The 20,800-nt window shown below is 35.0% G+C and overlaps 1 protein-coding gene across 1 annotated transcript in view; it reads left to right on the plus strand.

Annotated features, from left to right (window-relative positions):
- PINX1 (PIN2 (TERF1) interacting telomerase inhibitor 1) overlaps positions 1-20,800 on the plus strand; it is an 86,494-nt gene that overhangs the window by 25,466 nt on the left and 40,228 nt on the right. Inside the window, exon 6 of the mRNA XM_007476493.2 lies at positions 4,943-5,019. Within this exon, the coding sequence (XP_007476555.2) occupies positions 4,943-5,019 (77 nt within the window). The remainder of the gene's footprint in view (positions 1-4,942; positions 5,020-20,800) is intronic.

Raw genomic sequence — 20,800 nt, forward strand, 5'->3', positions numbered from 1 at the left:
AGCTAGGTTTTAACTACATAAAGAAAATATTCCTAAAATGATTAAAATTGAACTTCTTTGGAAGATAGTGGATTCCCCATTGATGGAGAGCTTTGAGTAGAAGCTCAGTATTAGGGCTGTTGCAGATACTATTTCTGTTCTGCTCAGGTTGGAACTAGATAACTTCTGACGTCCTTTCTATGATTCTGATAGAATTTAAAAGTTTTTGTTTTATTCTGTTGATTCTAGTAAGTGATCTGGTTCACAGAGGTCAAAAAATATTTGAAGATGAAAACTCTAAACTTCCTATTTTATTTTATTTAACTTTTGGAAATTAATAATTTTATTAGCTCAATCTTAGGAACAAACAAGATAAGCTATCAAAAAATGATCTAGGAAGGAGAAGATTTAGTCTAGATTGTTTTACAGTGGAATTCTTTCAAACATTCAAAGAATTCCTATGTTCCACACATGGATTATTAAAGAATCTATGTTCCACACGTAGATTATTCATAATATTAATAAATATTAGAATTACACAATACTTTTTATGAGTCAAATATGATATCAATTGCAAAATTAAGTAAAGATAACACTAAAAACAAAAATTGTAGACCAATTTTGTTGACGAATGTAGATGCAAAAATATTAAATAAGATTTTCAGTAAGAATAAAGCAATAATATCATGAGAAAAATCATTCATCATGAAACAAAAAAGTTTCTATTAGACCTATAAGGGCTGTTCAGCATTAAAGAGACTGTTGACCCAAAAAACACGTATATCCAAAATCTTTTTTAAAAAGATATCAATAATTGCCAAAAGATTACATTTTTTATAAAAAATACTAAAATAGAGAGAGTGTTCCTCCATAAATATAAGTATGTATCTTATGTTAAAAGCCAGCATTTTAAAGTTGGTTAGAGTGGAATGTTGGGAGAGTTCAGCTGGATTGTTGCTTCTCCTACAACATCGTGACTCCACCTCTTATTTAATTAAAAAAAATTTTTTTAATATGTGTTTTTATTGGTTTCTTTTATTTTTATATCACTTATATTTCTCACTATATCCTTTCCTCATCCCTCCCAAAGAGCCATTCATTATAAAAAATAATTTTGAAAAGAAGAAAGGAAAAATGTTCTATGAAACTAACAAAATATTTCAAAAAAGTCTGATGTTATATACAGTATATCACGTAACCATGGTCATTCACCTCTGCAAAGGAGAGAAGAGGACATATCTTCTATATCTCTTCTTTGAGACCAAGCTTGGTCATTATAATTTTGAATTTTGCAGCATTCACTTTCCTTTTAAATTTTCTTGTCTGTCAAGGTTCTTCCTCATTCTATTTTCTTTACATGTATAATAATTCTTGATGAATCATTTCTTAATTTTAAGTAATGTCTTAGATAATTTTCTATTATGATGAAAATAGTTCATCTTCTTATAAACCCTAGTAGTATTTTAATTAACTTCACAGTTTCACATAGTGCTAATAAAGGCATTCTCTGTCTTTTACCACAGTATGTTTTGGAGAATCATGACATTCCAGTACACAGTAATGAAAAATACCATCTTTTTTTTCCCCCATGTATTCCTATAATACTTTACTTCACCACTAGGTGGTAGACCCATATCAAAAAGTTAAAATCCCCTGGCTTTATGTGTAGCAGATGCCGAACTCCCAGAAGTTGAAGCAAACTGCTGAAATGTGATCAAGTGATAACATACAGGCAGAAAAGCACCATTGGTTAAGGAGAGACTGAGAAGTAGAGGCTGCCAATAACATTTCCTTTATGTGATACCTCAGGAAGCAACTCCTTTAGAGAAGGGACCAGCCATTTAACCACAGCCAGCCGTCTGCCACCCAGAGGACAGACAGACCTTCCTGGCTGAAGCAGGGGCACCCAGCACGGATCAAGTGGATTGAGCCACTGCCACTGCCACAACCACCACCACCACCACCACCACCACCATCTCCCCTCAGGTGCTGATGGAATTAGCCCAGGAGGCTTGGAAAAACAATACTTCTGTCCCAGTGCCCTTCACCAGTGTCCTGGGAAGCCATCCTTATGGAGACTTAGCCTGACACCTACTCCTGTAGGTTCCAAAGCCACAGCTACTGAGGACCTAAAAAGAACATTCTTTCCCCTCAGAGTCCTTCAAATTGTCAAATGTTTCAACATCAAAAATCAATATCATGGGACATCAATGGCTTGAGAGTCAGGACTGAGGTCCTGGGTTCAAATATGACTTCAGACATTTCCTAGCTTTGTGACCCTGGGCAAGCCACTTAACCACAATTTCCTAGCCCTTACTGTTATTTTGCCTTGGAACCAATGTGTAGTTTGGGTTTAAATAAAAAAAGATTAATGGTAGTTATCTCCACTTCATAGATAAATAAACAAGCAAAAGACAGGAAGACTGTATGAATAGTGAAAAAACTCTTAACAAAACCTTTATGCTGTTTTGCCATAGCAAATTGGTTTCCCATATATATATATATGTGTAGGTATAGTTAGTAATCCTTAATTTTTAAATGCCTTTTTGTCATACTTTTTGGGCTTATTTGAAACAGTAGACTGTAGATGAATTGCACTTATATTATAAATTTTAAATTACGTAATATAATTTATTAGCTTAAGAGGTCTTTGTAATTTCCTGAGAACTAGAGGTAGATCTTACTAAGAAATGAAGATTTTTCATGTTGACATATGAAGAAGCTAAGGAAAATCAAAACCTAGAACCCACTTAACTTGGAAGTATTTAATAAATCAATTAATTGATCCACTAATCAACTTTTGAAAAGAAAAACCTAAAGGAAAAGCTATAGAAATATTTAGAGTTCTCACATTTAAAAGAAAAAAGAAAGGTAATAAAGGCATCCAGAAAGAAACACTTAAAAGGACAACAACAATTGAATCATACTTGTATGTTTCTATTTTAAATTAAGGATCTTGGAATACAATATTGCATAAAACAAAAGAGACACACTTACAACCAAGAATACTGTGCAAGACCAAGGAAAATCTGATTGGGGGGGGCAGGGAATGAACTTTTAATGGAATATAGGATTTGAAAACATTTCTCATGAAAAGACTAGAGCTAAATACAAACTTGGAAATACAAACACAAGACTCAAAGAAGTCTAGAAACATGAATTTTTTTTTGATTAGTTGGAAGAGGTTATATAATGATGTAGTATTAACATTCAAATTGGGCTTCAATCTCTTATTAGTTGCAAGACCCTGGGAAAGTCATTTAACCTGCCTCAGTTTCCTCATCTGCGAAATAGGGGTGATAATAATTCCTGCCTCCCAGGGTTGTTGTGAGAATAAAATAAGATATTTGTAAAGTGCTTTGCAAACCATTAAATGCTATGTAAATGATAGTCATTAATAATAATAGAATAAAAAATGTGTCCTTTTAGAACCTTAATATCTTCAAACGTCTTCCCTTATTGAGAGAGTTAAATAAGAAAAAGAGAACCTGAGGATAGATTGGTTCTGCCCTGAAAGTGTGTTGAAGAAAGGAAAAAGAAGACAAAATAAAAGGAGGAGCAAACTAGTGTAGAAAGGAGAAAGAAGGAGATATAGAACTTGGTATTTCTCTAATTGGGATGCACTAGAAAAGTATACAAACATGAAGGAGGGTGGGAAGAATAAACCTCACTCATTTAAAATAGAGGAGGTTGAAAACATAAGAACATGCATCTGAATGTGATACAATATGATACTGAAAGAAATAATGGAAAATAATTTCAGAGAATCCTGGGGTAATATGAACTGATACAAATTGGAGTGAGTGAAACTGGGAAAACTTTCTACAAGCACAGCAACATGTAAAGAAAAATGAAAGATTTAAACTCTTGACCAATGCATTGATCAGCCATGTCTCCAGAGGACCTGTGATGAAGCATGTTATCCACTTCCTCACAGAGAGGTGATAGATTCAGGGTACATAAAGACACATACTTTGTACATAGCCAATAAATAGGTTTATTTTGCTTCAATACACTTATTTGATATATGTTATTTTTTCCTTTCTCTTGTTAATTGGAGAATGGCAGGGGGTAAAGTGGTTAGCAGTAATGAATCCCCAAAAGAGCTACCAAAACATTTTTTTAATGTATAAAAGAAAACAGAACATAGACAAGTAGGACAGTTTTGAAAGTAGTAAGTGGAATTAGGTACTTTTTTAAAAAGACAAATTTAATGAAATGGTGATTTTCAGTTTCACACACAGTCATCTTTTTGTGTTCTGATCATATGTATGGAAATAGTCTTTTTGGGTTGGTTAATAAGTTCAGAATATAAAAAATTTAAAACTAATGAATTGCTTCTCTGCATTCAAAATTAAGAATTCTTTCTCTTCGTTCTGTGCTTATTTCATTACTACTGCTTCCACTGTGCTTAGAGGCAATTATTGTCATCTCTAAGACTAACATGCTTATTTAATTTTTGAAAATGTATGTCACATTTCTGAAAATATCTTCTATCTCATCTGCAAGGTATCCATTGTAACAAAAATTTTTACAGAAAGAGAAAAAAGTTCAATGTAATTGACTAGTGTATCAGCAGTATGACATCATTTAAAATATCATATTCCTAAAGTTTTCCTTCTCTCCAGTAAATGGAAGTACATTTTCTTAACCTTCAGCCAGGTTTAGTTTCATTTTGTTCTTTATTTTTACATTATTGTGGGCATGAGTTATTGTTTACCTACTTTTGCTTATCACTTCCCTCTGTCAGTTCATAGATGTCTATCCATGTTTCTCTGAATTTACCAATTCTTGGTAAATTAATTTTTGTTGTTTTTAAATATCTTTTTCTGTGAAAGGGGAAGGTAAACCTTCAATATTGTTTTGTTTTCATCTTTCCACAAACCATCTTTATTTTAGGAGTTTCATAATGTGCTGATTGGTTTAAAAAATGAGATCCATTAATTATGTTGCTTTTTTTTAGGGAAGGATCTTTCTTCTCGGAGTAAAACAGATCTGGATTGCATTTTTGGGAAAAGGCAAAAGAGTAAGATTTCCAAGGTAATTGGATAGTCTGTGTCTTGTCCCCCAAGATTTGATTCTCAGCCTTTCCTGTACATGTGATCTCTCTTTTTATTCCTGATCTGGACACCTAGATGGGTAAGGAAAGTTTTATAAAACCTCTTTTTTAGAAAAGGTTCTATCCAAATGTTATTTGTTATTCATCATCTTCCCCTTTGGTAGGTATATGTTGTCTTCCTCAAAATATTCAATGGAAGGTGATTCTCTCCATTTTGACTGGCTCATTGAAACCCATGGAGGAATTCTTACTGTTGACATAGTCAGAATAGGAAGTACGCACAATGCTACAATATTATGTGGAATAATCCTGCAGTAGTAGTTCCACTTGTTTTATCATTTTGGGGGAATGTTCCCTAGAAGGAAGATAACTTGTATATCTACTGCAACTGTAATGAGTCTGGGGAGTGCTTAGTGTTCTCTACACTCTCCGTTGTAATCTCTTTATCAGTTGTTACTATTTTTGTTACAAAAGAAGTTTTTTGGGGAAGGAAGAAGGGTCTTGGGAAGGAACTAGAGTGAGAAACAAAAAGCCATTTGTAGCTTCAAAAATAATGAGAATTGACTGAATACCAATGCAGGTGAGTCTGGCAAAGATAGTTTGACTAAGGTAGTTTAACTTGACTACTGCATTTACCTCATAACTACTTTTTCCTTTTGGACTCTTTGTTTTCCTTTTTATCCATTTCCCTCCCCTTAAATATTTTCATTCTTCTTAGCTCTCTTTCTTAGGCATCTTTTCTTATGTTCTCACTACTATCATTCTCTCTTTCCTCTTCCAGTTCTCCTCACCTTCTCTCTTTCTTAGACTTTTATTTCATTGTGCATGAAACAAGGCCATAGGGGAAGCTAGGTGGCTCAGTGGATAGATATCCTGGTCTGGATTCAGGTGCCTGGGTTCATATGTCACCTTTAGACATGCCCTAGCTGTGTGACCCTGGGCAAGTCATTTCACCCCAGTTGCCTAGCCTTTACTGCTCTTCTGCTTTGCAACCAATAATTGGTATCAATTCTAAGATAGAAAATAAAGGTTAAAAAAATAAGACTTTTATTTGTTTATTTGTTGCATGTATTACTTTTGGTTTGTATTCCCTTGTTGTTGTTTTTTTTAATTACTTGATTATTATAATATTCCTTTAGAGAAAACATTTTTTCTGTATATAAGTGGTCCTTTTTAGGAAAATTGTTCTTCAAGAATTTTAATAAATGATATCTGAATGACTAAGGCAAAATAATAGAGTGAAAAGATGCCCACAGATTCCATTGATTTTTGTTTAGCTGGCTTGCCAAGTATCAGCAAATATATCCCTATATATGTGTATAGTTGGGAAATGGTTATGATTTGGGTATCTGAGCATCCTTAAAACAGGGTCTTTCCTTTGGGAAAACACAAAGTTGTGTCCCCCCTTTGTCCCGATATACCCTCTCATCTTCTAGATTCTTATTGTTCTTAAAAGTCTGTATTAAAGCCTATCTTTTATAATTCCTTGTGGCTCTAAAATGTTATGATTCTCTCCATGAAGCCATTCTCTCCTACTCTGGCACCCATTCATCTTTCCCTTCTGATTCCTACAGCATTTATTATCCATGCTGCACCAGTTAGCACTTGATTACATATTGCCTTGCTGCTGTTTGTTTATTCTAGAAACCATTGCATTGGAAGCATTGAAACAATGCTATTATATTGACAGTAGGCAGTATTCATAAGAATGATAAAAGATCCAAGCTATAGGCAGTCCTTCACTGTATCTTGCTTTAAGCAGTGGATGTGTTCCTGAAAAGTAACATATAAATTGAATTTCTATAAATCTAACCATGTTTAAAGAAATCCTACAATAAATCCTTCTGTAAAACAAAGAATCCTTTTGAAAGCAAAGCCACTTTCTAATTTATCTTGTATAAGTCTGAATTTTTCATATGTAGGGTTTTCTTAAATTGAGGTCTACCTATAAAATTCCCTAAGATAATTGTTCTTCAGAAACCTTTCATATTAGTTACAGCAAGTCTTTATAGCCAAGGGAAGTAGTTCTTTAAAATAGATTAATTTGAAAGAAACTCTCTTGGCTCCTATTCTCTATTGGAAAGGATATGACTTGGCTTTTATATTCCCTTGACCTCTCATAGCAACATTGAAATCCTTCCAAGCTTTCCTGCACATTGCTCATAGTAATGATAGTGGATGCTGGCCTGAATTGACATTACTTTTCTCATTGCCAAGGTAGAGTTTACTGCTAGCAGTCAAGTGATTTCATGTCTTAAGAATTTCAGAAACTGTGGGAGTCTAGGATGTTGAAACAGCAACACCTGTGGGTGCCTCTGTAGTTAAGGTTGCTTTTGTTATTGACTATCATCTACATCTGGTTTTTAAGAAGCTTTGGAAGTTGATTGCATTTGTTTCTTGGCTAAAACTCTTCTTTCATGTTTAGCTACTTGCTGCTTAGTTCCACAGCCTCTGAATGTGTTTCTGCTTTTCAGATGTGCTAACATGGCACATTGAAATGAATTAAGTTCATCAGATACTATATCAGAATAAGCAAGTATTTTGAAAACCATATCTCCCAACTGAGAGATATGGAAGCAGACATTTGCTGACCTGATAATAGCAGTCGAGATTTGATCTCTTCCCCTGGCACAGATCTGGGACTTGACAAAGAACCTCCCAAGAATTGTCAAATTTGATAGCTGTTGCCCACTTCCATTGTTCACTTGTGCACAAATGATAATAGCAGAAGGAATCTATAAAGCCTTATATGAGAAAATAAAGACCTTAGGTGCATATGCTCATATTTTAATCATGGCTGCTGACTGGAGGCAAGTGTATCAGAAGTAAGGCACATAGAAAGTGAATAGCTGGTTACAAAAATGCTGTCCAGGAACAGGATTTGGATTTCTGAACTGCAATGTAAAATATAAGCAGGAAAAACTCCTGGTCAGGGATACAATATGCCTAACAAGGACTCATAAGAATGTATTTGCCTGGAGTATTGCAAGCATAATCAGAAGGATTTTAACTTGAAAAATTGGGGAGAAATCTAGGAAGACAATTCCATATATCTATCAATTTAGATATCATTAGAGAGTAACAACAATGCAAAAAGATCAGTAAGAAAAGATCTAAGCTATACGCATTCCTTCATTGTATCTTGCATTAGGTAGACTATGTTACAGAAAAGTGCAATATAAATGGAATCTAAATATATCTAACTGGGTTTAAAGAAATAACTATAATCTCTTGGGGCAGAGGTACCCAGAAACACATAAAATGGAAACCAAGAAAGTATCTACTATTAAAACCTGTGGCCTTATATCTATAAACAGATGCATAAAGAATGGGTAACAAGCAAGATGAATTGGAGATCCTATTTCAATGGTGCAAATTTGACATGTGTCACTGTCTAGACCCAGGACTAGAATATACAAATGGAATGCTATACCTCATTCAAAAGGAATATAATACAAAAGGTAGGGGAAAGGATAACATAACATGGTAGATTAAGAAGTTAGACTCAAGCAAAGAAAGTTCGTACTTGAGGAGGCTTGCTTAGTGGAAAATATTTGGATGAAGATCAATGGAGGCCAAGTCAGAAGCCATGCTGACACCAGAGCAGTTTGGACCACCTGAACAGAAATAAGAAATAGGCATCTGGGAAACAGATCATAAACCTGTCATGGAGACATGTTCTCATAGTGAAAGGGGACTTAAATCATCTCAGCTTTTGGATCACTCAGCCTTAATAAAAATGTAATCCTTCAAAAGGTGGAGGAACCAACAGAAAGAGCTTTTGTTCTAGATTTGATTCCCAGCAAGAGGAAAGTGATGTGATTTTCTTCTCTTGATCTTTAATCTTTTATTTATCAAGTGCCTATTAGACTTTACCCTCTGGATATCTCATAGGCATTTCAAATTCAGTATATACCAAAACTGAACTCATTTTCTACAAAATCCATAATTCCTCTAGGCATCCTCATTTCTATTGATGATACCACCCTCCTAACGTCACTACGGTTAGCAACCTTGGGGATCTCCTTGAATCTTTGGTTTCTTCCAACCCTTATATTCATTTGGCTGCTAAGTCTTGTAATTCTTCCTCTATATTCCTTACATCTTCCCCTTTACTCCATTAGACCCTTTTTGTGTCTCACCTTAACTATTGCTATAGCCTCTTAATTATTCATCCTTTCTCCAGTCTTAGTCTGATGTTTATGGCCCATATGGCTCCCACATACCATCACAGTCTCATTTGATATTCTTCCCAGCTGTTAGCACACTCTCCTTATTTTGTATGTGTTTTGTGTTCACTGGTATTCATGTTGTACTCATTTTTTTTTAATATTTTCTCTTGCGAGAAAACTGATCTTTGGAATGATAGCTAACTAGGGAACTGATTGCAGCATAATGATAAATAGTTAAAAAGAACAGCTAGCTGTCCTTTTGGATTTCAGGTCACATGGCTTAAGTGAATTTAAAAGAACTGGTGAATGATTGCTAAACGACTATTTGTGATTTTTTAAAGAATTTGAAGAATGGGAGAATTACTGTAGGACTACAAAAGGACAGATCCCTTAAATTTCAAAAAAAGCAAAGATATTGAAATCTACAAACTATAGGTCAGTTAACTTCATTGATTTTTAGCAAAATTCTGGAATGTATAATTAAAGGCATGTTTAGGAAATAGCTAGAAAAGGAAAATAGCAGTCACCAAGAAAGAGCCTACAGAGCTTTATCAGGATCAGGTCAGGCCAGACTAACTCCATTTATTTTTTTGGACTTGTTCTATTAGATCGGAGCTTTGTTATAACTATAGTTGTATTTTGTTTTTTTTTAAGTCCTTACTTTCTGTAACAACTAAGGGCTAGGCATATGGGGTTAAGACAGAAGGGCAAGGGCTAGGCATATGGGGTTAAGACAGAAGGGCAAGGGCTAGGCATATGGGGTTAAGACAGAAGGGCAAGGGCTAGGCATATGGGGTTAAGACAGAAGGGCAAGGGCTAGGCATATGGGGTTAAGTGACCAGGGTCACATAGCTAGGAAGTATCTGAGATCAGATTTGAACCCAAGTCCTTCTTACTTTAGACCTGAAGCTTTATCCACTGTACCGCTTAGCTGTCCCTTATAGTTTATTTAGATTTTTAGCAAAGCACTTGACAGTCTTCGGTACTTTCTTATGGACAAGAAGGTGAGACATCAGCTAACCATTCATACTCTTAGAAGGATTTAAATGATCAAACCCAAAGAGGAGTATAAGATAGGAAAGAAAGTTCATCCAGAAAAATTATCTAGAGATTTTTGTGGATCACCAATTTAGTTTGAATGAATCATTTGAGGCCCCCAAAACTAATACAATAAAGAGGTAAATACCAACCAACACTAGAGAAGTGATTGACCTCTTGCAGTCTGTCCCTGTTAGACCACATCTGATTCACATGTAGGCACCATATTTTAAGGAGGTACATTGATAAACTAGAGACTATCCAGAGATGTAGATCCAAGATGGTGAAGAGTCTCAAGAGCATGCTATGTAAGGTCAATGGACCTGGGAAATTTTTAGTCCAAAGCAGATTGGGGGTGTGAAGAGGTTTAATGATGGTGATATCTCCATTCAGGTATTCAAAGACTGTCATATGGAAGAAGTATCAAAAATGATCTTCTTGCCACAGAACTAAGAAGTTTCAAAGGCACATGTAGATTTGATGTAAGGGAATTTAAACATTTAAAGCTATCAAAAAGTGAATGCTTCCCATGAAACTGTGTCTTTAATAATAAGAGATTTTGAAATAAAGAATGAATGATCATTTAGCAGATATTCAGGTATGGTTGAACTAAATGCCCACCAAGATCTCTCTCTCTGTCTCTCTCTGTCTCTGTGTGTGTGTGTGTGTGTGTCTCTCTCTCTCTCCCCCCCCCTCTCTCCTCTCCCCCTCTCTCCCTCTCCCCCTCATCTTTCCCTTTAGGATCAATTCTATGTGTGGTTCTAAGGCAGAAGAAGGTAAGGGCTAGGCCATGGGAGTTAAATGGCTTGCCCAGGGTCACACAGCTAGGAAGTATCTGAGGCCAAATTTGAACCCAAAACTTCCCATCTCTAGGTCTGACTCTTAATCCACTGAGCTACCCAGCTTCCCCCTCCAAGATCTCTTCTGAGTCATGAGGTGCCATAATTTTGCTATTTAGGTAATTAGTCACAAGCAGCTTTCTTTGAGACAAATTATGCTTTCTTATATCCTTGAGGTAAAATGTGGCTCTTTTTTGCTGACAGATGACTTGTGGCTCAGTACATTAAGCACCTTTCTTAAATCATGCCCCAAAACTAAACTCCATTAAAACCACAAATACTATAGAATCAGTTATTTTTTTTTAGATTTTTAAATTTAAATTAAAATTTTTTTCCAGATTTTATAAAACCAAATGAAACAAGCATTTCTATATACAAAGAAAAAGAAGATAGTACACAAATTAAATGACAAATCTCCTATATGTTTAGCTTGCCTTTCTCTGTATCCACATAGTAAATCCCATTTACAAATGTCCCAGTCCTTCCTCAACCTTAATACTTAACAAAAGATGTCATCTGAGAGACAGACATGTACATATAAATTAAGTTTTTTGTGTTTCACGTTTCTGGAGGTAACATTCACAGTTTATTCTTCCAGAATTAATTCTGTTACTATGTATAGTGCTCTGGTTCTACTCATTTTATTGTTCATTATCTCATCTGGTTCTAAGTTTTTAAAAAAAGTCAGTCTGCTCATCATTTCTTATGGTACAGTAGTATTCCATCATAATCATATGCTGTAATTTGTTTAGTTATTTCCCAATTGATAGATATCCCCTCAATTTCTGGTTCTTTGCCACCACAAAAAGAGGTGCTTTAAATGTTTTGGAACATATGGGCTCTTTTCCTCTTTCCCTAATTTACTTGGGAAATAGACCAGCAATGAGTATAGACATTTATAACTCTATGGCTGTAATTCCAAATTGCTCTCCAAAATGGTTGGATCAGTTCACAGATCCACCAGTAATATATTAAAAATACAATCCATCTAAACTAATCTACTTATTCAATGTTATCCCAATTAAATTATTGAAAAATTGAGTTAGAAAAAAATAAATTAAAATTTTACTTGGAAGAATAAAAAATCAAGAAGATCAAAAGAATTAATATTTTTAAAAGCCATAAAGGAAGGAGGTATAACAGTACCAGATTTTAAATTGTATTATAAAGTAATAATTTTTAAAATATTTGGTACTGACTAAGAAATATGGGACAGAATAGACATACAACAAACAGCACTAAAATTTTATAGTATTCTTATATATGGCAAAATCACAGATATAGGTTTTTAGGAGAAGAAATCTACTTGGCAAAAATTGCTGGGACAACTGGAGACTAGTTTGGCAGAAACTAAGTATAGGCCAATATCTTACACCATCTACTAAGATAGATCAAAATAGATACATGATATCTACATAAAGGAGATATAAGTAAATTAGAATAGGGAACATACCTCTCAGATTTATGGCTAGGAGAGGAAATTCATGAGTCAGTAAAAGATGGAGAGTATTATAAAATGTACAATGGATAATTTTGAATACTTTAAATTGAAAAGATTTTGTACAAGTGAAACAAAGTCTGCCAAGATTAGAAGGAAAGCAGAAAATGGGTGGGTGGGAGGGCTTTTATAGATAGCCTCTCAGAATTCTCATATCTAAAATAGAGAATGTTGTCAAATTTATAAGAATAAGAACCATCCTCCAGTTGATAAATGGGCAGGAGATGTGAATAGACAATTTTCAGATGAAGCAATCAAAGCCACATGTAAGTATATGAAAACATGCTCTAAATCACTACTGATTAGAGAAATGCAAACCAAAACAACTCATATATCACCTCAAACATCAGACTGGCTAAAATATCAAAAGGACAAAATGACAAAAGTTGGAGGGGATGGAGAAAAGTACTGAATCACTTTTAGGCACTAAACCAAAGAACTACAAGGTTATACTGAGAGGCTATATAGTCTTGGAACAGCTATACCAGGAAGAATAGGTTATTTTCTGGTTCTCTTTGAACCTTAAAATTAAAGATCTGAATAGGGTTAGCATTTGTATTAGATGTAATTATTTTCAAATATACAGGGTTAGGACAATTGATGTGTGCTAAATGTGTTATTATAGATGCAGAAAACATGAGAATTAGGAATAAGTGGATTCTATTACCAGCTTTATGACATATTCTGATCTTAAAGAAGTCACTCATTCATTTGTTCTCTTTCAAATTTGTATTACTATCTATCGGTGTCATTTTTTGTTGTTAGGTCTTGACTTAATGCTGACATTCTTTGATTCTTTTCTGTTATTAATTACTGATTTATCAGGTTTCTGAGCAATACCGATTCCTTTTGTTTCTCTTCCACCATATAAGTTCCTGTTATCTCCACCAGAGGGTGTGCAGTGGTTAGAAGAAGAGGTAAAAGTCAATTTAAATTTTTGGTATCAGTTCTAGTAAAGGTTAGAGGAGAATATGGAAATGAATTTTTAACAGGGTTACATCTTATCATGATAAAAATAATAAAACATTTGAGGAGTCCCATATAAAAGTTTCTATACCAATTCCCTGTAGCTATCAGATATATTTGTTGCTGCTATGGAATTTTTTAGTTTTGACGATACTTAACTTTTAAATATTAATTCCAATTCTTCTTAAACCAATAGTGATCAAATGCTCTGTGAACTGCTTCCTTACTTCATTCACCTGTATGCATTCTCCCTTTTATCCACATATGATGAGAACCTAAAGTGACTGAGACAAAAAAGAAAGATTAATAAAGTTGCAATAGGTACATATTTTTGTAGACCTCAGAATAATTGAGTAGTATGTTAGTGACCTTCCCATTTCATAAGAAATAGATGCTTAGGAAAATCCATATGGAATCCCAGTCCTTGTCTTTCTACAGAGTCCTGACCTCTCAATTGAGATGAATTATGAATCTTGCCATTTTTAGGAATTTGACAAAGATTTAGCAAGAATTTTCCATATCCATAGTACTGTGTTAGGTGCTAGTGGATTTTTAAAAGATAAAGAAGAAATGTTCTCTGCTCTTGTGAAATTTATAGCTTAGTGGGAATAGTGTAACGCATACACAGATATCTACTGCAAAAATAAGTTCATAGCATGGTATAACTGAAATATTATTCAGGGTCGCTAAGTGGTACCATAATGCACAAAGCTTGAGGGTTAGAATCAGGAAGAAGCATCTCCCTGAGTTCAAATCTGGCCTTAGACACTTATTAGCTGTGTGATCCGGGGGGGGGGGGGGGGGGGGGGAAGGGGGAGGGTATTACCTTGCCTTGCTTGCCTTAGTTTCCTCATCTGTAAAATGACCTGGAGAAGGAATGACAAACCACTTCAGTATCTTTGCCAAGAAAATCCCAAGCAGGGGCACAGAGTTGGAAACAATGGAATACCAGGAATGTATCATTCAGGATCTTAAGGTAAAAAAGTCATTTTTGACAAGACGGATCAGGCAAGGCAGTAGCAGCTGAACAGGATTCTTGAAATGTTTTTGTGATTCCAGGAGGTGGAGATGGCATTAGGGAATTTCAGACATAAATAATATCATATAGAGTCACACAAATATAGTGCTTGTGCTGGGGATGTTAAATAGTCTCATTTGTCTAGAGCATAGAGTATGTTGGGGAGAGAGTCATAAGCAATAAGGCTAGATAAATCATTGTTATGAAATTTAAATTTATACAGTTTTCCCCTAAAATTGTTGGAAGTTTTACAGAAAGTATATTCTTATGTGGCTTTACACTTGTCCTTTATAATCTAATTTTTTTTTCTTTCTGATGATGTTTTCTGTTCTTTTGTTGTTCCATCTTTTCAGTTGTGTCTGACACCTTGTGGCCCTGTTTGTTGTTTTTTTGGCAAAGATACTGGAGTGTTCTGCCATTTCCTTCTCCAGCTCATTTTACAGATGGGGAAACTGAGGCAAACAGGGTGTAGGGACTTGCCCAGAGAAAGCTCTAAGGCCAGATTTGAACTCAGGAAGATGAATCTTCTTGACTCCAGGTCTGGCACTCTGTCTACTGCATGATATATGCTCTCTTTTAGATAATTAGATTATTGGATATATAATTAATTGGGTTATAATAAATTGTTTTGAGAAATATGGTTGTGAAATTTCATTCCAAAATAGTTTTCTTCAGTCTGAACTTTATTCACTGCTGGGCCAAAGTAAAGCACATTAAATTCCTTTATATATATGTTGTACTTTCTGTCATATACCCTTTTAGATTCTTTAAGATCTTACCAGTAAAAGGGACAGTCACGGATATACTTTTACTCTAATTTTATTTAAACAACTATTACTTGTTTAAGAGTTAGTATTAATGTACATTAAAAACATTCAATTAATGGTTCCATTTAAGGACTGGTGATACCCCCTCATTTCTTCTTTTTCTTATCCTCTTTCTGCCTTATATTAATTGGAAAACAATGACTTTGGGGTAGGAGCGAACCTGAATTAGAAATGTTTGCACTTTCTCAGAGAGACAAAGAAATGATCGAAAATATTGAACTGAAATTACTGGTGTCCCCTGAGACCTGCAGCAGGTATCTGAACTGCCCTATGCCTACCAGAAGGGTGTTTCACTTTTCTGTGTATGTATCTTTTCTCACTTAATTTGTAACTTGGAAGTAGAGAGACTAAAAAACAAATTCCATTAGTTCCTATCTGGTTGAACTTCCTGAAAACCTCACTGTTTTTTTTTTCTTTCTCTCTCATTCCTCCCCCCCCCTCCCCCTAATTTCCTTCCTCTATCCAGCTGTGTTTCCTGATCCAGTCTTATCACTGGAGAAAATACTTCTAAACTAGACCTAGGATTGCAAATGAATTACCAACAGTCTCCTTTACTCTGAACAACATGCTTCTTATATTAGTTCCTGACCAAGAAAAGAAAATGGCTTTTTTTGTTAAAGTAACACTTAGACTTAGTTAAATATGAGCAATTTCTTATTATCTCTCAGGATATCCAATTAATAATCTCTTTCCCTAAATTCTTGAAATTATCCTCATAAGTAGGTCATTTGTTTGTCCACAAACTACCAATTCCATAGTTGTAATTTACTTTAAAATACATGCTAATTCATTAGTTTCTCTTAATTATTTTTCCTTTTTTGTCACTTTTGTCATTTTTGACTATCACTCAAATTAGAAAACTTATCCTTAAGACAAAATTTTCTCTTTTCTTGTCTTTTGTTAATTGACTCTTCTTGAGATATTTTTGTGAAATAAGTCATTTTCCATGACCAATATATACATAATGAAAAACTATGCCAGTGAATCTTGAGTTACTTGCTGGGAGAATTTTTTTTTCCACTCGATTACAGAGATCTGAAAATTAAAGATAGCAATTTCTTTCATACTGAATTTGAAATATAAGTGTGTCTTTGTTAAAGGCTTACTTTATGTAATCTCCACCAAAGTTCTATTCTAGTAATGTCTTGTAGTAGTGTAGAGGTTATCATCGGGGGCATTCTCTGACAGTCTTCACCGGATTATGCAGCTTCATGTATAATTCTTGAGGTTATATCCGCTTACCAGCACATCAGATATGGAGAGGCTTAGTACCAACAATGAGTTAATTTATGTGATGAAATCTTTATCTATGAGTAGTCAAACAAAGAAAAGATTTTAAAAAGCCTTCAGCCCTTTGCAACCCCCTTTTATTTCTTATTTCTTTTTTTTTTTAACCCTTCCATCTTGGAGTCAATACTGTGCATTGGCTCCAAGGCAGAAGAGTGGTAAGGGCTAGGCAATGGGGGTCAAGTGACTTGCCCAGGGTCACACAACTGGGAAGTGTCTGAGGTCAGATTTGAACCTAGGACCTCTCCCATCTTTAGGCCTGGCTCTCAAATCCACTGAGCTGCCCCCCTCCCCCTTTTATTTCTACATTGATAGGAACAGAGGATGCTAAGAATCACAGTTTCTGCACCATCTAGACACATATGTGATCATATTATTCTCTCCAACTCATCAAATTCTAGTAGCTTTAATACCTTGAAGATCAAATACAAAACCTTCTGATTGATACCAAAAGTCTTTCATAATCTGACACTTCTTTCTCCTTTCTTCCAACCTTTTTACACCTTACATGCTCCCCTACCCCAGCATGTACTCTGATCTAGTGCCACTGGCATCTTTGCCGTCTCTTGGAAGAGGCACCACCTGCTAACTGAACATTTTTCAATGATTGCCCTCCTGCCTTTAAGATTTTTAAAGTGTTTTATATACATTATTTCTTTGAACCTCATAGCAATCCTATGAAGGAGATACTATATGTATTATTATTCCTATTTTAGAGATGAGGAAATTTAAAATCAGAGAGGTTAAGTAAGTTGCTCATTGTTACACAGTTAAGTAAGCTATCATTGAAGAAGGTTTTGATACTCAATCAGCTACATCATGGTGCCTTTCTCTTGTATAAAGAGTTGATGAAGTTGATTTTTTTCGCTTGTGCCCCAAGACTTTAAGAACAGCCATCATAAGACACTGGATCATCTCACCTTGCAATACTGTAACTATATCAGTATCTTGTAAAAATTAAAGAGATAGAGTTCAATAGAACCTTCCATACTGAGTGAACTTGTACTAGCATCCACTGACTTCAGTGCAAAAGTGTCATGGAGGACAATCTCAAGACATGTTGGACCATCGATTCAGGATATGTCTCATAGGGTAGCAGGAAGAATGATTGAAGAACATCTCCACATCATATTCTCAGGTTTGCAAAGCACCTTCCAAATCCATCTGATTTCCCTGAAGTATGCCAGTGTTATCTTAAGGGTCCTGGAAAAGAGATGAATGGCTAGAATCACCAGTCTGTTCCATTCTCATCTCTGGTGTTTACTACCTGTATGTCCTGAGCAACCAACTCTTCTCTATACCTTGATCTGTAAAATGAGGGAATTGGACCAGATGGCCTCTAGAAGTCCCATCCAACCCTGGATCCATGAAGAATATTCCCGTTTTACAGCTGAAGAAACCAAAGCTGCGAGAAGGTAGGCATTTTGCTCAGGGTCTCATGACTAGTAAATGTCTGAGATCAGATTCAAGTGTAGGTTTTTCTGGCATTTAAATCCAGCACTCCACTTATTATATCACCCATCTGACCATGGATAGTCAAGTTCTTTAACCTCTTTTGAGATTCAGTTTCCTTCATTATAAAATGGGCATAATATATACACAATGCTGTGATGAGGATTGACTGAAGTGATATATGTAAAGTATTTTAGAAACCTTTAAGTGCTACATCAATATTAAATTGTTACTTTATTATTAAAAAAGAAATGAAAAGTATTTAAAGTATTTATACTATTCAGAGCTATATGGTTGAATATCATGTAATAGTTTCTTCTAAAAGAATCAGACCACATAGAATATGGTGACCATCAAGTCACAGTTTAAAAAAAAGAAAGAAAAAAGGAAAAGAAATTAGACTACTTCTTAGCAGGAATTGGCTTCTTACTGATGTTGAAATTATTTCAAAGTTAGTTTTCTGTGGACCTTCTGGCCATTGATTTATTAAAACTAAGAACAAAATCAGCATTGAATTAGAAAACTAAAAAGAAGCAGTTTTGTACAATTGTGACAATTTAGTCAGGTGTATTCAAAAATATATTGACAAAGACAAATGGAAAAGAAATTAAATGAAAAGACATTCTTACAGATATATTACTAATCAAAAACTATTGCCAGAGTGAAGAGACCAGAAGAGTTCAAAAACTGCTCTGGTCAGCAAATACTTCCCCTCCTTGGCCAAAAAGCATAGCATGGAAACCAAAAGCATCACAAGTTTGGAATATAAACTTATTTTTAAAACATTACGAGGGAGGGATAACAAAAGATGATGAGCAACATAGTCACATAAAGCAACAAGAGCAATGAGAGGGAAAGGAATCTTGAAAACTTTGAGAGAACCCCAACTAAATGAGACCACTATAAGAACATTAATACATGAAACTGGAAGGAGGACAACAAAAAGTTCCAAGATAGACCAGAATGGGCAGCAGTTTTGTCACTGTTTTTATTACCTGGCCCAGGGGCATCACCTCCTTTGGACTCCTAAGCATCTCAGTCCCTATTGTGCTATATTAGAAAATAAAAATGTCACTAAAGAAGGTGAATAGCTGGTCCAAGTCAAGGATACATATAGAATCATTAAGGGTAATTTTTTAGATAATCCTAATGTGGGGAGAGAGAAAATTAGGCATACTCTTGTCCATTTCCCTCAATTTACAGATGAGAACACAGAGAACAAAACATATTAAGTGAATTCCCTAAGGCCTCATAAATAATAGTTCTATGGTTGAGATTGGAATCCAAGTCACCCTACTCCAGAGCTTGAAGGAAAGTTTATGAACTGACTCATCACCAGAAATGTTCTAATCAAAGAGAATATCAAACTGTTATCTATCTTGGTATTTTTAGAATCTCTGAAACATTTCAGCAGAAAAATGATTTCAGAGAAGTCACTTCACAATTCTAGGGTTGAACTATTCTTTAGGGTCCCTCTTATCTCTTAATTCCAAGTTCACATGTTCATAAATTTACTCATTTATCCATAAGTCAGGGAACATGGCTGCTTCCAGAGAAATGTGTGAAACTTAGGTGATTCAGATAATCTAAGTTAAATGTTTCAGAATGTTTAAGGATTCTTGTGTATCCTTTCTTCCTCCCTCTCCCTAACATAAGATGGACAGAAGCTTTCAGATCACATAGAACTGGGGGAAACTATTGTATTGAGAGCAATATCTTTAACTTCTTAAGACAGTTATACACGGGTCTCCTCAAATCCAGTGAGTAGAAGTAAAGTCATTCCACATGAGGAAGAAACATTGCAGAGAGAGATTTTCTATTGAGCAGGGCTTTTAATAAAAGGAAGAAGAGCTAGATATTGACTTTTTGTTGCCTATTCTATCAGTGGTCTGTGTTAATCAACTGAGGATAAATTACTGCTATTCAAAAACAGAGAATAAGACACCCCTTACCTTGAAGGTATTTGTAGCTTTCTTTTATTTTTCCCCTTCATTGGTGGAGAATCTTTACTCTAGCCATTTGTTCCTTGGGGGTTTTGTTAGGGACTGAAGGGAAACTGAAGGGAGCGCTTTTGATTTATCTTCTCTCCTTTCCTTTTGGTCACTCCACTGGGCTAAAAGAGCCGAGTTGGCTTTAATGTGTCGCCATTAGAGACCAAACATTAGCTGAAATAAACCATCATGCCTCACGATGAAAAATGTCCCCTGATTGGCTAATTAATCAGTCAAAGGGGAATGACATGGCTCTCGGCTTGAGGGACTCTGCTAGAGAGAAACAGGCCATTGATAAATGGTTTTCCAACAAATTCATATATCAAGTAAACTTAGTCATTTTTTAACTACAGTTTGTGTGACTCCAGTTTTTTCAACTTTTTTTTTCTGCTGCTCTTGCTTTTTAAACTCTTCCTTTAGTTGATAGAAAAATATATTTAGGAGGGAAAAGAAAATACATTCTACTTCTTCTTGTCTATTAGCTTTGATTCTATAAGTTATCGGCAGATCTAAGCAAGATAACTTCTTCCTAGATAGCTTGTGATTGTAGCCTTTCCCTGAATTTCTATATATGAGTTATTGACAATGTCTTCAAAGATTGGGGAAAGTCAACACAATTTTGCCTTTGGGGGAAAAAGGCTGAATTGTTAAGTGCTTCATAATAGTCTCATTGA

This window comes from Monodelphis domestica, chromosome 1 (assembly GCF_027887165.1).
Source record: "Monodelphis domestica isolate mMonDom1 chromosome 1, mMonDom1.pri, whole genome shotgun sequence".
Lineage (NCBI taxonomy): Eukaryota > Metazoa > Chordata > Mammalia > Didelphimorphia > Didelphidae > Monodelphis > Monodelphis domestica.